This window comes from Salvelinus fontinalis, chromosome 21 (assembly GCF_029448725.1).
Source record: "Salvelinus fontinalis isolate EN_2023a chromosome 21, ASM2944872v1, whole genome shotgun sequence".
Taxonomy (NCBI): Eukaryota; Metazoa; Chordata; class Actinopteri; order Salmoniformes; family Salmonidae; genus Salvelinus; species Salvelinus fontinalis.
In genome coordinates, this window is record NC_074685.1 from 51,754,130 (window position 1) to 51,768,598 (window position 14,469).

A 14,469-nucleotide genomic window follows, 5' to 3' on the forward strand; every position below is an offset into this window, starting at 1 on the left:
TTTTGGGCTGCTTACCTGATCAGATCCAAGGTTTCAGCGAACATCGTATATGCCGACTTCGGGGTATGGGGATCGGTTTCCATAGCGATGCCGCTCTCCACAAAGGACATGGCAGCATCGAGGTAGTTGAAAGCTTTGCCCACCTTATCAGACTGGAGGAAACAAAAACGCACCGACCTTGGTTTAGAATTCATTGAGATTGTCACAAGTGAAAGAACAATACTGAATTGAGAGAGAATGAGAGAAAACGGGAGAGTAAAAATAGGACTATTACCGTGGCATCTGCTTTGTGCTTGAGTTTTTTGGCTTCCTTCATATGATACTCCACTGGGTGCTGCCTGTGGGTGGCAGGAACAGAGGTATATAAACTCAGCAAAAAAAGAAACGTCCTCTCAGTCAACTGCATTTATTTTCAGCAAACTTAACATGTGTAAATATTTGTATGAACATAACAGATTCAACAACTGAGACATAAACTGAACAAGTTCCACAGATATGTGACTAACAGAAATGGAATAATGTGTCCCTGAACAAAGGTGTGGGGGGGGGGGTGAAAATCAAAAGTAACAGTCAGTATCTGGTGTAGCCACCAACTGAATTAAGTACTGCAGTGCAGTCCTCCTCATGGACTGCACCAGATTTGCCAGTTCTTGCTCTTCCATCAAGGAACATACAAGTTCCCGGACATTTCTGAGGGGAATGGCCCTAGCCCTCACTCTCCAATCCAACAGGTCCCAGATGTGCTCAATGGGATTGAGATCCGGGCTCTTCGCTGGCCATGGCAGAACACTGACATTCCTCTCTTGCAGGAAATCATGCACGGAATGAGCTGTATGGCTGGTGGCATTGTCATGCTGGAGGGTCATGTCAGGATGAGCCTGCAGGAAGGGTACCACATGAGGGAGGAGGATGTCTTCCTGTAACGCACAGCTTTGAGATTGCCTGCAATGACAACAAGCTCAGTCCCATGACGGACCCGCCACCTCCAAATCGATCCCGCTCCAGAGTACAGGCCTCGGTGTTACGCTAATTCCTTCGATGATAAACGTGAATCCGACCATCACCCCTGGTGAGACAAAACTGGGACTCGTCAGTGAAGAGCACTTTTTGCCAGTCCTGTCTGGTCCAGCGATGGTGGGTTTGTGCCCATAGGCAACGTTGTTGCCGGTGATGTCTGGTGAGGACAACAGGCCTACAAGCCCTCAGTTCAGCCTCTCTCAGCCTATTGCGGACAGCCTGAGCACTGATGGAGGGATTGTGCTTTCCTGGTGTAACTCAGGCAGTTGTGGTTGCCATCCTGTACCTGTCCCGCAGGTGTGATGTTCAGATGTACCGATCCTGTGCAGGTGATGTTACACATGGTCTGCCACTGCAAGGACGATCAGCTGTCTGTCCTGTCTCCCTGTAAAGCTGTCTTAGGCGTCTCACAGTACGGACATTGCAATTTATTGCCCCGACCACGTCTGCAGTCCTCATGCCTCCTTGCAGCATGCCTAAGGCACGTTCATGCAGATAAGCAGGAACCCTGGGCATCTTTCTTTTGGTGTTTTTCAGAGTCAGTAGAAAGGGCTCTTTAGTGTCCTAAGTTTTTATAACTGTGACCTTAATTGCCTACCGTCTGTAACCTGTTAGTGTCCTAACGACCGTTCCACACGTGCATGTTCATTCATTGTTTATGGTTCATTGAACAAGCATGGGAAACAGTGTTTAAACCCTTTACAATCAAGAACTATTAAGTTATTTGGATTTTTACGAATTATCTTTGAAAGACAGGGTCATGAAAGAGAGACATTTCTTTTTTTGCTGAGTTTATTACCCACAACAACACCCCATAGAGATATGGGAGAAATTGTCATTTATATACAGTGCTGTGAAAAAGTATTTGCCCCCTTTCTGATTTTCTCTATTTTTGGGTTAGGGTTACATTTTAGATACTGAATATTATCAGATCTTCAATCAAAAGCAAATAATAGATAAAGGAAACCTGAGTTCACACACACACAAATAAAACAAATAATTTCATTAAGTTATGCAACACCCAATTCCCCTGTGTGAAAACACAATTTCCCCCTTACACTCAGTAACTGGTTGTGTGTGACACCTTTAGCTGCAACAACTGCAACCAAATGCTACCTGTAGTTGTTGATCAGTCTTACACATCGCTGTAGAGCAATTTTGGCAAACTCTTGCATGCAGAACTACCTTGAGTCAGCAAAATGTATCGGTTTTCAAGTATGAACTGCTCGTTTCAAATCCTGCCACATCTCAATTGGGATTAGGTCTGTGCTTTGACTAGGCCATTCCAAAACTTCTAATTTTGATTGTGTGTTTTGGATCATTGTCTTGCTGCGTTTCAGCTTATGGACAGATGGCCTGACATTCTCCTGTAGAATTCTCTGATACAGAGCAGAATTCATGGTTCCTTCTTTCAAGGCAAGTCGTCCAGGTCCTGAGGCAGCAAAGCATCCCACTACCACCACCATGCTTAACTGTAAATATGACATGCGTCCCATTATGCCTGGCGAAAACCAAACTCTGCATTCCACAGTAAGAACCTTATACCAATGATCAAGCATTGTCAAATCGTATTTGTCACCTTAACGTGAAATGCTTACTTACAAGCCTTGAACCAACAATGCAGTTCAAGAAAATTTGTTAAGAAAATATTTACTACATAAACTACAAGTATAAATATATATTTTTTTAAATAACAAAATAACGATAAACAAGGCTATATACAGGGGGTACTTGTACCGAGTCAATGTGCAGGGGGTACAGGTTAGTTGAGGTAATTTGTACATGTAGGTAGGGGCAAAGTGACTATGAATAGATAACGAACAGCGAGTAGCAGCAGTGTGTGTGTGTGGGTCAATTTAAATTGTCCGGGTAGCCATTTGTTTAAATCTTCAGCAATCTTATGGCTTGAGGTAGATGCTGTTACGAAGCCTTTTGGATAGACATGGTGCTCCAGTACCGCTTGCTGTGCGGTAGCAGAGATAAGTCTATAACTTGGGTGACTATAGTCAGACATTTTTTTGGGACATTCCTCTGACCCCACCTAGTATATACAGTTGAAGTTGGAAGTGTACATACACTTAGGTTGGAGTCATTAAAACAATTTTTTCAACCACTCCACAAATTTCTTGTTAATAAACCATAGTTTTGGCAAGTCGGTTAGGACATCTACTTCGTGCATGACAAGGAATTTTTCCAACAATTGTTTACAGACAGATTTCACTTATAATGAACTGTTATCACAATTCCAGGGGGTCAGAAGTTTACATACACTAAGTTGACTGTGCATTTAAAAAAGCTTAGAAAATTCCAGAAAATGATGTAATGGCTTTAGAAGCTTCTGATAGGCTAATTTACATAATTTGAGTCAATTGGAGGTGTACCTGTGGATGTATTTCAAGGCCTACCTTCAAACTCAGTGCCTCTTTGCTTGACATCATGGGAAAATCTAAAGAAATCAGCCAAGACCTCAGAAAAACAATTGTAGACCTCCACAAGTCTGGTTCATCCCTGGGAGCAATTTCCAAATGCCTGAAGGTACCACGTTCATCTGTAAAAACAATAGGACGCAAGTATAAACACCATGGGACCAGGCAGCCGTCACACCGCTCAGGAAGGTTCTGTCTCCTAGAGATGAACGTACTTGTGTGAAAAGTGCAAATCATTCCCAGAACAACAGCAAAGAACCTTGTGAAGATGCTGGAGGAAACAGGTACAAAAGTATCTAGATCCACAGTAAAACGAGTCCTATATCGACATAACCTGAAAGGCCGTTCAGCAAGGAAGCCACTGCTCCAAAACCGCCATAAAAAAGCCAGACTACGGTTTGCAACTGCACATGGGGACAAAGATCATACTTTTTGAAGGAATGTCCTCTGGTCTGATGAAACAAAAATAGAACTGTTTGGCCATAATGACCATCGTTATGTTTGGAGGAAAAAGGGGGAGGCTTGCAAGCCGAAGAATACCATCCCAACCGTGAAGCACGGGGGTGGCAGCATCATGTTGTGGGGGTGCTTTGCTGCAGGAGGGTCTGGTGCACTTCTCGAAATAGATGGCATCATGAGGATGGAAAATTATGTGGATATATTGAAGCAACATCTCAAGACATCAGTCAGGAAGTTAAAGCTTGGTTGCAAATGGTTCTTCCAAATGGACAATGACCCTACGCATACTTTGTTGTGTCAAAATAGCTTAAGGACAACAAAGTCAAGGAATTGGAGTGGCCATCACAAAGCCCTGACCTCAATCCTATAGAAAATGTATGGGCAGATCTGAAAAAGCGTGTGCGAGCAAGGAGGCCTCCAAACCTGACTAAGTCACCCCTACAACTCATCCAGAACGCCGCAGCCCGTCTGGTGTTCAACTTTCCCAAGTTCTCTCACGTCACCCCGCTCCTCCGCTCTCTCCACTGGCTTCCAGTTGAAGCTCGCATCCGCTACAAGACCATGGTGCTTGCCTACGGAGCTGTGAGGGGAACGGCACCTCCGTACCTTCAGGCTCTGATCAGGCCCTACACCCAAACAAGGGCACTGCGTTCATCCACCTCTGGCCTGCTCGCCTCCCTACCTCTGAGGAAGTACAGTTCCCGCTCAGCCCAGTCAAAACTGTTCGCTGCTCTGGCACCCCAATGGTGGAACAAACTCCCTCACGACGCCAGGTCAGCGGAGTCAATCACCACCTTCCGGAGACACCTGAAACCCCACCTCTTTAAGGAATACCTAGGATAGGATAAAGTAATCCTTCTAACCCCCCCCCCTTAAAAGAGTTAGATGCACTATTGTAAAGTGGTTGTTCCACTGGATATCATAAGGTGAATGCACCAATTTGTAAGTCGCTCTGGATAAGAGCGTCTGCTAAATGACTTAAATGTAAATGTAATGTAAATGGTTTCCGGGATGATGGTGTTGACCAGCCTTCAAAGCACTCCATGGCTACCAACCTGAGTACTACGGGCGATAATCATTTAGGCAGGTTACTTTTGCTTTCTTAGGGCACAGGGACTATGGTGATCTGCTTGAAACATGTAAGTATTACAGACTCGGTCAGTGAGTCAGTAAAGACACTTGCCAGTTGGTCAGCGCATGCTCCGAGTACACACCCTGGTAATCCGTCTGGCCCCGCGGCCTTGTGAATGCTCACATCGGCCATGGAGAGTGTGATCACAGTCGTAAGGAACAGCTGGTGCTCTCATGCATGTTTCTGTGTTGCTTGCCTCAAAGCGAGCATAAAAGGCATTTCGCTCGCCTGGTAGGCTCACGTCACTGGGCAGCTCACGACTGGGCTTCACTTTGTAGATCATAATAGTTTGCAAGCCCTGCCACATCCGACGAGCATCAGAGCTGGTGTAGTAGGATTCAATCTTAATCCTGTATTGATGCTTGCCTGTTTGATGGTTCATTTGAGGACATAGAAGAAATCCAGCTAAGCATCTGGATAAGTGTCCCGCTCCTTGAAAGCGGCAGCTCTAGCCTTTAGCTCAGTGAGGATGTTGCTAGTAATCCATAGCTTCTGGTTGGTGTATGTACGGTCACTGTGGGGACGACTCCGTCGATGCACTTATTGTTGAAACCTGTGACTGAGGTGGTATACTCCGCAATGCCATTGGATGAATTCCAGAACATATTCTAGTCTGTGCTAGCAAAACAGTCCTGTAGCATAGCATCTGACCACTTCCGTAGAGTGAGTCACTGGTACTTCCTGCTTTAGTTTTTGCTTGTAAGCAGGAATCAGGAGGATAGAATTATGGTCAGATTTGCCAAATGGAGTGCCACTTCTGGATTAGCATTTTCTTGTTTGCTTATGGCCTTCTATAGCTCGTTGAGTGGGTCTTAGTTCCAGCATTCTTTTGTGATGGTAAATATAGATGAAAACTCTACAGCTTATCATGAGGTACTCTACCTTTAGGCGAGCAATACCGAGACACCAGCTTTTATTTACCAATAGAGACACACACCCCCACCCCTTGTCTTACCAGACGTAGCTGTTCTGTCCTGCCGATGCACGGAAAACCCAGCCAACTGTATATTATCATTTTCGTCGTTCAGCCATGACTCAGTGAAACATACGATATTACAGTTTTTAATGTCCCGTTGGTAGGATAGTCTCGAACTGAGATCATCCAGTGAATTCTCCAGTGATTGCACGTTGGCCAATAGAACGGATGGTGGGTTACCCACTTGCTGACGAATTTCTCACAAGGCACACCGATCTCCGCACCCTGTATTTCTTTTCTTCACGCAAATGACTGAAATTTGTCCGGTTCTCGGAGAAGCAGTAGATATTTCACGTTGGACTCATTAAAGAAAAGAATCTTCGTCCAGTTCAAGGTGTGTAATCGCTGGTCTGATATCCAGAAGCTCTTTTCAGGCATAAGAGTCGGTAGCAGCAACATTATGTACAAAATAAGTCAGTCACAAACAATGCGAAAAAACATACAAAATACCATAGTTGGTTAGGAGCCCATAAAAACGGCAGCCATCCCCTCGGGCACCATTACTGGTGGTGGTAGTGTGATGGTTTGGGGATGCTTTGCTGTTCAGGACATGGACGACATGCCTTAATAGAATGAACCATGAATTCTGCCCTGTATCAGAGAATTCTACAAGAGAATGTCAGGCCATCCGTCTGTGAGCTGAAGATGAAGCGCAGCTGGGTCATACAGCAAGACAATGATCCAAAACACACAATCAAGTCTACATAAAACGTCTAAAAAGCAACACATTTGAAGTTCTGGAATGGCCTAGTCAAAGTCCAGACCTAATCCCAATTGAGATGTGGCAGGACTTGAAACGAGCAGTTCATGCTTTAAAACCAACAAATGTCGCTGACTTAAAGCAGTTCTGCATGGAAGAGTGGGTCAAAATAAGTGAGATACTGATCAACTACAGGAAGCGTTTGGCTGCTGACACTGTAGCTAAACCATTTATTGAGTGTAAGGGGGCAACCATTTTTTCAGAGGGGCATAAGGTGTTGTATAACTTTGCTTATGAAATAAGTATGTAATTGTTGTTTTATTTGTTCACTCGGGTTCCCTTTATCTAATATTAGGTTTTGGTTGAAGATCTGATAACATTGATAACAAAAGTAGAAAAAATTAGAAAGGGGGGGGGGTTCCTTTTTTCACAGCACAGTATATATAATGACAAACAGGGAAGGGATCTTACCTGTCCTCGACCTTGAGCAGGGGTCTGGAGGACAGGGAACCCCCGGTGGGCTGGGCAGGCACAGAGAAGGCAAAGCTGCTCTTGGGGGCCTTCAGACAAAACCACAGAGTAGACAGTATATCAACACCTATTTCTCATTATTTCAGATAACCTTTATACAGGCAATTAACAATAAATACTGAGCTTCTTCCTTTGAATAACATCTAACACTTCTGACGCACCTGCTGAAGCAACCGTCCAAAGTGTGACTTAATTTCACATATAACATACATATTTTGACTCAAATCTCTTGCCTTGCCAGTCCTGGAATGCTCTGTGTGTCGTTTCCCAGTGCCCTTCTTGTGTTTGACGGGGGTGGAGGCCTCCCTGTCCCTGCTTTTGGCTGCTGAGGCAGCGTTGGGCTCTGGGGCCTCCCCTGCATGCCGTTTGCGCACCCCCGGCTCTTTCCCAGGGTCTTGCAGAGGGACAGAAGCCCCCTTCTTAGACCGCTTCCTCTCCTCCTCCTCCTCCTCTCCAGGGTTCTTGGGCGTCCTGTGAGAGAAAAGGCCAGATGGCAAGTTAGATCAGAATGAGACAGAGGAAGATACTGTGAAAGGGGCCTTTCTACTCTGATGGGAGAATGCCCAGTCAGCAGGGTGTCGGTGGGTCCTTAAAAAGTCTTACATTCTGATTTAAAATCTTCAGTTTTCAAAAGGTGTTAAAAAATGTGACGGAATGACCCCAGTTATATTGTGCCGCTGCGTAATTGTTGCCACCATTGTAACGTCCTAACCAGAGTTCTTATGTGTTTTGCTTGTTTAGTGTTGGTCAGGACGTGAGCTGGGTGGGAATTCTATGTTGTGTGTCTAGTTAGTCTGTTTCTGTGTCCAGCCTAATATGGTTCTCAATCAGAGACAGCTGTCAATCGTTGTCCCTGATTGAGAATCATATATAGGTGGCTTGTTTTGTGTTGGGGATTGTGGGTGGTTGTTTCCTGTCTCTGTGTTTGTATTCTGCACCAGATAGGACTGTTTCGGTTTGCCACATTTTGTTATTTTGTTCGTTGTAAGTGTTCACTGTTTTTGTTTAATTAAACATGTTGAGCACTGGCTACGCTGCTTGTTGGTCCGATCCCTGTTTCACCCTCTCTTATAGTGAAGAGATGGAAAGCTGCCGTTACAACCATGGTAAAAAAAAAAATTGAGAGCAAGGTAGCCTATACAATTTGATAGACAACAACACTAACTAGAGCTGGGATGATAAATCAAAAATTACTGACACCTATATTGTCCTATTGAGTTTTTTGAATTTTGAATTTTTGCTGATGTCAGTATTTTTGGTGATTAGGCTACACAACATTCCTGCAGATTGGTTTTAGAACCAAACATTCTTTGGTGAACAGTAATGTCCATTAAAATGAACCTGCTTCCCGCAATGAAAGTATCTTTATGTTTCACTGATTTCTGCTCTCGTAAAAGCCTGGGTTTTCTGCACGTTAACACTAGAAGCATATTACCTAAAATGGATCAATTGAAAGTGTGGTTTCACAGCGCCAATCCAGATGTGTTGGTCATTACTGAGAGGTGGTTAAGAAAGAGTGTTTTGAATACTGATGTTAACCTTTCTGGTTATAACCTTTTTCAGCAAGAAAGATCTTCCAAAGGTGAGGGATTGGCAATCTTTACCAAGGATCAACTTCAGTGCTTGGTTGTCTCCAAGTCTGTCCCCAAACAATTTGGTTTGCTGGTTTTAAGAATTAAACTTTCAAATTGTTCTTAGTTGACTGTTGCTATAGTCCTCCATCAGCACCAGCCTGCACCCTACCTGCCCTAAGCTCTCTCCTGGCCCCTTAAACGAAGTCTGAATTTTTCCTGCTAGGTGACCTAAAGTGGGACATGCTTAAACCACCTGACCAAGTCCTAAAGCAATGAGACTCCCAAAATCTTTCTGATTAATACCAATCCCACAACGTATGACTCCAAACACCCAGAAAAGGCTACTCTCCTCAATGTTATCCTCACAAATAATCCTGAAAGGTATCAGTTCGGTGTTTTCTGTAATGACCTTAGTGATCACTGTTTTACATCCTGTGTTTGTAATGGCTGCTCAGTGAAACGACCTGTCATAGACGCTTGCTAAAAAACTTATATACTTCTGTTTATTGATTTTAAGAAAGGCATTGATGTTTATGGTTAGGTACATTTGTGAAAAGATTGTGCCTTTTTCACGAATGCGCTATTGTTAAATCATCACCCGTTTGGCGAGGTTGAAGTAGGCTGTGATTTGATGATACATTAACAGGCACGGCATTGATTATATGCAACGCAGGAAAAGCTAGTTAACCTAGCAATATCATCAACCATGTGTAGTTAACTAGTGATTGTGAAGATTGATTGTTTTATATAAGATACGTTTAATGCTAGCTAGGTCCTTTTGGTCCTTTTGATGCTGCACTCGCGAAACAGGTGGTCAGCCTGCCACGCAGTCTCCAATTGGATTGCAATGTAAATCGGCCATAATCGGCATACAAAAAGGCTGATTACCGATTGTTATATAAACTTGAAATTGGCCCTAATTAATCGGCCATGCCGTTAATAATTTGTCGACCTCTAGTTTCTACAACTTTATTGGAGTTCAACTGTCGTAAGTTCAATTGATTGGACATGATTTAGAAAGGCACACACCTGTCTATATAAGGTCCCACAGTTGACAGTGCATGTCAGAGCAAAAACCAAAGTCACGAGGTCGAACGAATTGTCTGTAGAGCTTCGAGACAGGATTGTGTCGAGGCACAGATCTGGGGAAGGGTATAAAAACATTTCTGCAGCATTGAAGATCCCGAAGAACACAGTGGCATCCATCACTCTTAAACAGAAGAAATTTGGAACCACCAAGACTCTTCCTAGAGCTGGCCACCTGGCCAAACTGAGCAATCGGGGGAGATGGGCCTTGGTCTGGGAGGTGACCAAGAAGCCAATGGTCACTCTGACAGAGCTCCAGAGTTCCACTGTGGAGATGGGAGAACCTTCCAGAAAGACAACCATCTCCACAGCACTCAACCAATCAGGCCTTTATGGTAGTGGCCAGATGGAAGCCACTCTTCAGTAAAAGGCATATGACAGCCCATTTGGAGTTTACCAAAAGGTACCTAAAGGACTCTCAGAACATGAGAAACAATATTCTCTGGTCTGATGAATCCAGCCAAGACAAACCAGGAAGCCAAGATTGTGGCTTCATTCCCAAGAAGGGTCGAGGCTGTAATCGCTGCCAAAGGTACCGCAACAAAGTACCGAGTAAAGGGTCTGAATACTTATGTAAATGTGATTATTATTTTTATACGTTTGCAGAAAATTCTAAAAACATGTTTTTGCTTTGTCATTATGGGGTAGTGTGTGTAGATTGATGGGGGGGAAAAAACAATTGAATCCATTTTAGAATAAAGCTGTGACGTAACAAAATATGGAAAAAGTGGTCTGAATACTTTCCAAATGCACTGTAATTGAGATGATGCGCCAGTTGAAAAGAATGGTCTGATGAAACATGCCATTTGCGGTGAACACGTCAAGTAGCGTATATAGGCCTAACAATGGGAAGTTTTTGTAGGACATTACATTTAATGATAGATCAATTGCATGGCTATCTAGCAACAATATCATATTCAGAGTTAGCAGTGAGCATATTTAGCATATTTACAGTGCCTTCAGACATTATTCCTACGCCTTGACTTATTCTACATTTTGTTTTTACAGACTGAATTCAAAATGGATTAAATAGATTTTTTCCCCTCACCCACCTACACACAATGACAAAGTGAAAGCAAGTTTAGACATTTTTGCAAATGTATTGAAAATGAAATACAGAAATCTAATTTACATAAGTATTCACACCCCTGAGTCAATACTTTGAAGAAGCACATTTGGCAGCGATTACAGCTGAGTCTTTCTGGGTAAGTCTCTAAGAGCTTTCCACACCTGGACTGTGCAACATTTGGCCATTATTATTTTCTAAAATCTTCAAGCTCTGTCAAATTGGTTGTTGATCATTGCTAGACAGCTATTTTCAGGTCTTGACATAGTTCTTACTTAAATCTACTAGAAAATCCACTCAGGAACTTTCACGGTCTTCTTGGTAAGCAATTCCGGTGTAGCCTTGTGTTTTAGGTTATTGTCCTGCTGAAAGGTGGAAAAACAGACAACCAGGTTTTCGTTTAGGATTTTGTCTGTGCTTAGCTCCATTACATTTCTTTTTTATGCTGAAAAATCCCCCAGTCCTTAACAATTACAAGCATACCCATAACAGGATGCAGCCACCACTATGCTTGGAAATATAGAGTGGTACTCCGTAATGTGTTGTATTGGATTTGCCCCAAACATGACACTTTGTATTCAAAACAAAAAGTGAATTGCTTTGCCACATTTTTTGCAGTATTACTTTAATGCCTTGTTGCAAACATGATGCATGTTTTGGAATATTTTTATTCCTTTTCCCTCTGTCAATTAGGTTAGTATTGTGGATTAACTACAATGTTGTGAATTCATCCTCCGTATTCTCCTTAAATTAACTTTTTTTAAATCACCATTGGCCTCTTGGTGAAATCCCTGAGTGGTTTCCTTCCTCTCCGGAAGATGAGTTAGGAAGGACACCTGTATCTTTGTATTGACTGGGTGTATTGATACACCATCCAAAAGTGTAATTAATTACGTCACCATGCTCAAAGGGGTTTCAATGTCTGCTTATTTCATTTTTACGTATATATTTTCACCAATTTCTGCGAATTATTGGAAAGACGTCCCTGATCTTTGTGGTTGAATTTGTGTTTGAAATTCACTGTTCGACCGAGGGACCATACAGAGAATTGTATTTGTGGGATACAGAGATGAGGCAGTCATTCAAAAATCACGTTAAACACTATTGAGTCCAAAACGATTATTGAGTCCATGCAACTTATTATGTGACTTGTCAAGTACATTTTTACTCCTGAACTTATTTCGTTTTGCCATAACAAAGGGGTTGAATACTTGACTTGAGACGTTTTATTTTTAATTCATTTGTAAAAATATATATATATAATAATTATTGGGACATTATGGGGTATTGTGTGTAAGCCAGTAACCAAAAACATCTCAAATTTAATCTATTTTAAATTCAGGCTGTAACAACAAAATGCGGACAAAGTCAAGGGGAGTGAATACTTTCTGAAGGCATTATAGCTGTGTGTTTTGCGTTCCCACTTCCTCTGGTGGTAAATTAAATAGCATACAGCCTAGGCCAATATGCAACAAATCTGATCTGATTATTCTGGATCCTATTCTGACATTTTGCACATGAAAATATCCATCATGCATTCCTTGAACATGTTAGCTTACTTGAAAAGTTCAGACTGAGGCCTCCCGGGTGGCGCAGTGGTCTAATGCACTGCACCGCAGTGCTAGCTGTGCCACCAGAGACTCTGGGTTCGAGCCCAGGCTCTGTCGCAGCCGGCAGCGACCGGGAGGCCAATGACTACCAGTAACTACCAGCAATTGGATACCACGAAAATAAAAGTTCAGTCGGGAGCCCTCCCGCTTAGATGGCTTGCTTTGAAGTAAGGCCATTTGATACCTGATTCACTTACCTTGTATTTTTTTACCCCCGTTTTCGATCTTGTCTCATCACTGAAACTCCCCAACGGGCTTGGAGGCGAAGGTTGAGTCATGCGTCCTCGAAACATAACACCCACCTGCTTAACCCGGGAAACCAGCCACACCAATGTGTCAGAGGAAACACCGATCAACTGACGACTGAGGTCAGCCTGCAGGCACTGACCTGCCACAAGGAGTCGCTAGAGATTGATGAGCCAAGTAAAGCCCCCCCGACCAAACCCGGACGATGCTGGGCCAATTGTGCGCTGCTCTATGGGACACCAGTTCTCGGCCGGTTGTGATACGGCTCGAACCCGTGTCTGTAGTGACGCCTCTAACACTGCGACGCAGTGCCTTAGACCACTCGGGAGGCCCATGGGGGAATTATTTTATTAGACTTTTTGGTTTTAGGTTAATGATCGAGCATAATAACTCCAGAAGTGCTAATGGGTGTGCAGACTTATTCCAGACCCATTCGTCAGATTATACAAATCAACTGCTCAACAGGAACTTGACTGACATGGCCAAAATATCGTATTTTTCAAAATTTTGATGGTATGAGACAGAATTTTATGTTTTTGAATAACAAAAGGTTCTAAATTTGCTATACAAGTAGTACGTGACCCTAGGGTGGAAATACATTGAGGGATTTAAATTGAGTCTTTCTCCATTCTGATTGTTTTATACTGTTCAATTCAAACCTCGGAAAAATTCTGCATTTCCATACATTTCTGCATTTCCTGCATTCATTTGAGATAATTTACACAATGCCACGTAGGGCTGCACAAATAAGGGCAAACAACCTAGGCCTTATTTTTAACCAAATGTTGCAATTGTAATTGACTTGCGATTTAGAGCAAAACGCTTGGGTGAATTGTTGGAATCACAGAAATAAAATAATTATTCTAATTCTATAGTTAGAATATAATAGTGGGCACTTTGAATATTGTTTGACATGACAACGAATGAAAATGCCAGGGAGGAGTTATTGTGGCAGGGTAGGAACCAAAGTGTTAAGTGTTTCCTAGGGGAACCTATGAATCTTTGACTACATTGAATGTTCTTATCTACTTTGCGTATTCCTTTTTGATTTAAAATATACTGTTGCTCAAACATGCTGATTTAGGTCTACACCATCACTGGTATTATCAGACTGTATAGCTAGTTACATTTGCTCTCAGTGCATTTATTAGCTATCTAGCTAGCCAGCTAACTAGAAATTAGCATTAGCGGCTAACCCGATTTAGGTCCAACTTGCTAAGAAAAGACAAACTAGCTGTTTTTGCAGATGTAAGAAACACAAACTAATAGTGTAATTATAGAACGCTAGTGAATTTATATTAAGAAGCAAAGTGAAAACAGCATCATTGTCATCAACATTGTTGCTTGTGCTGCATTGACTATGCAGACTGAACACGCAAGTGCTTTAGTGACAGAGGGCGGGGATAGGTCTGCGTAGAAAGCAGCATGAAGAGAGAATGAGCTAAGAGAGAATGAGCAGAGAGAGATCACTAAAGTAGTGGAGTAAACTATAAAAATTTACATTACACACGGCGTATCACATTAACAAACCAAACATTCAAATATCATTCTAGGAGGTAAAGTAAAAACCCAAACCAGTCTGTGCATATATACAGGTATATTGTACAATACGGTATTATGCCAAGCCCTAGTCGGGTGTGCTTGAG

The 14,469-nt window shown here is 42.7% G+C and overlaps 1 protein-coding gene across 2 annotated transcripts in view; it reads right to left on the minus strand.

The window, feature by feature from the left end:
* The window catches only part of LOC129819098 (AF4/FMR2 family member 1-like), a 77,617-nt gene that overhangs the window by 15,630 nt on the left and 47,518 nt on the right, over positions 1-14,469 (minus strand). For both annotated transcript variants that reach the window (XM_055875664.1, XM_055875663.1), the window contains exons 11-14: positions 7,475-7,712; positions 7,182-7,270; positions 275-338; positions 16-152 (exon numbers count right to left, since the gene is read on the minus strand). In XM_055875664.1, coding sequence (XP_055731639.1) covers positions 16-152; positions 275-338; positions 7,182-7,270; positions 7,475-7,712 — 528 coding nt within the window. The remainder of the gene's footprint in view (positions 1-15; positions 153-274; positions 339-7,181; positions 7,271-7,474; positions 7,713-14,469) is intronic.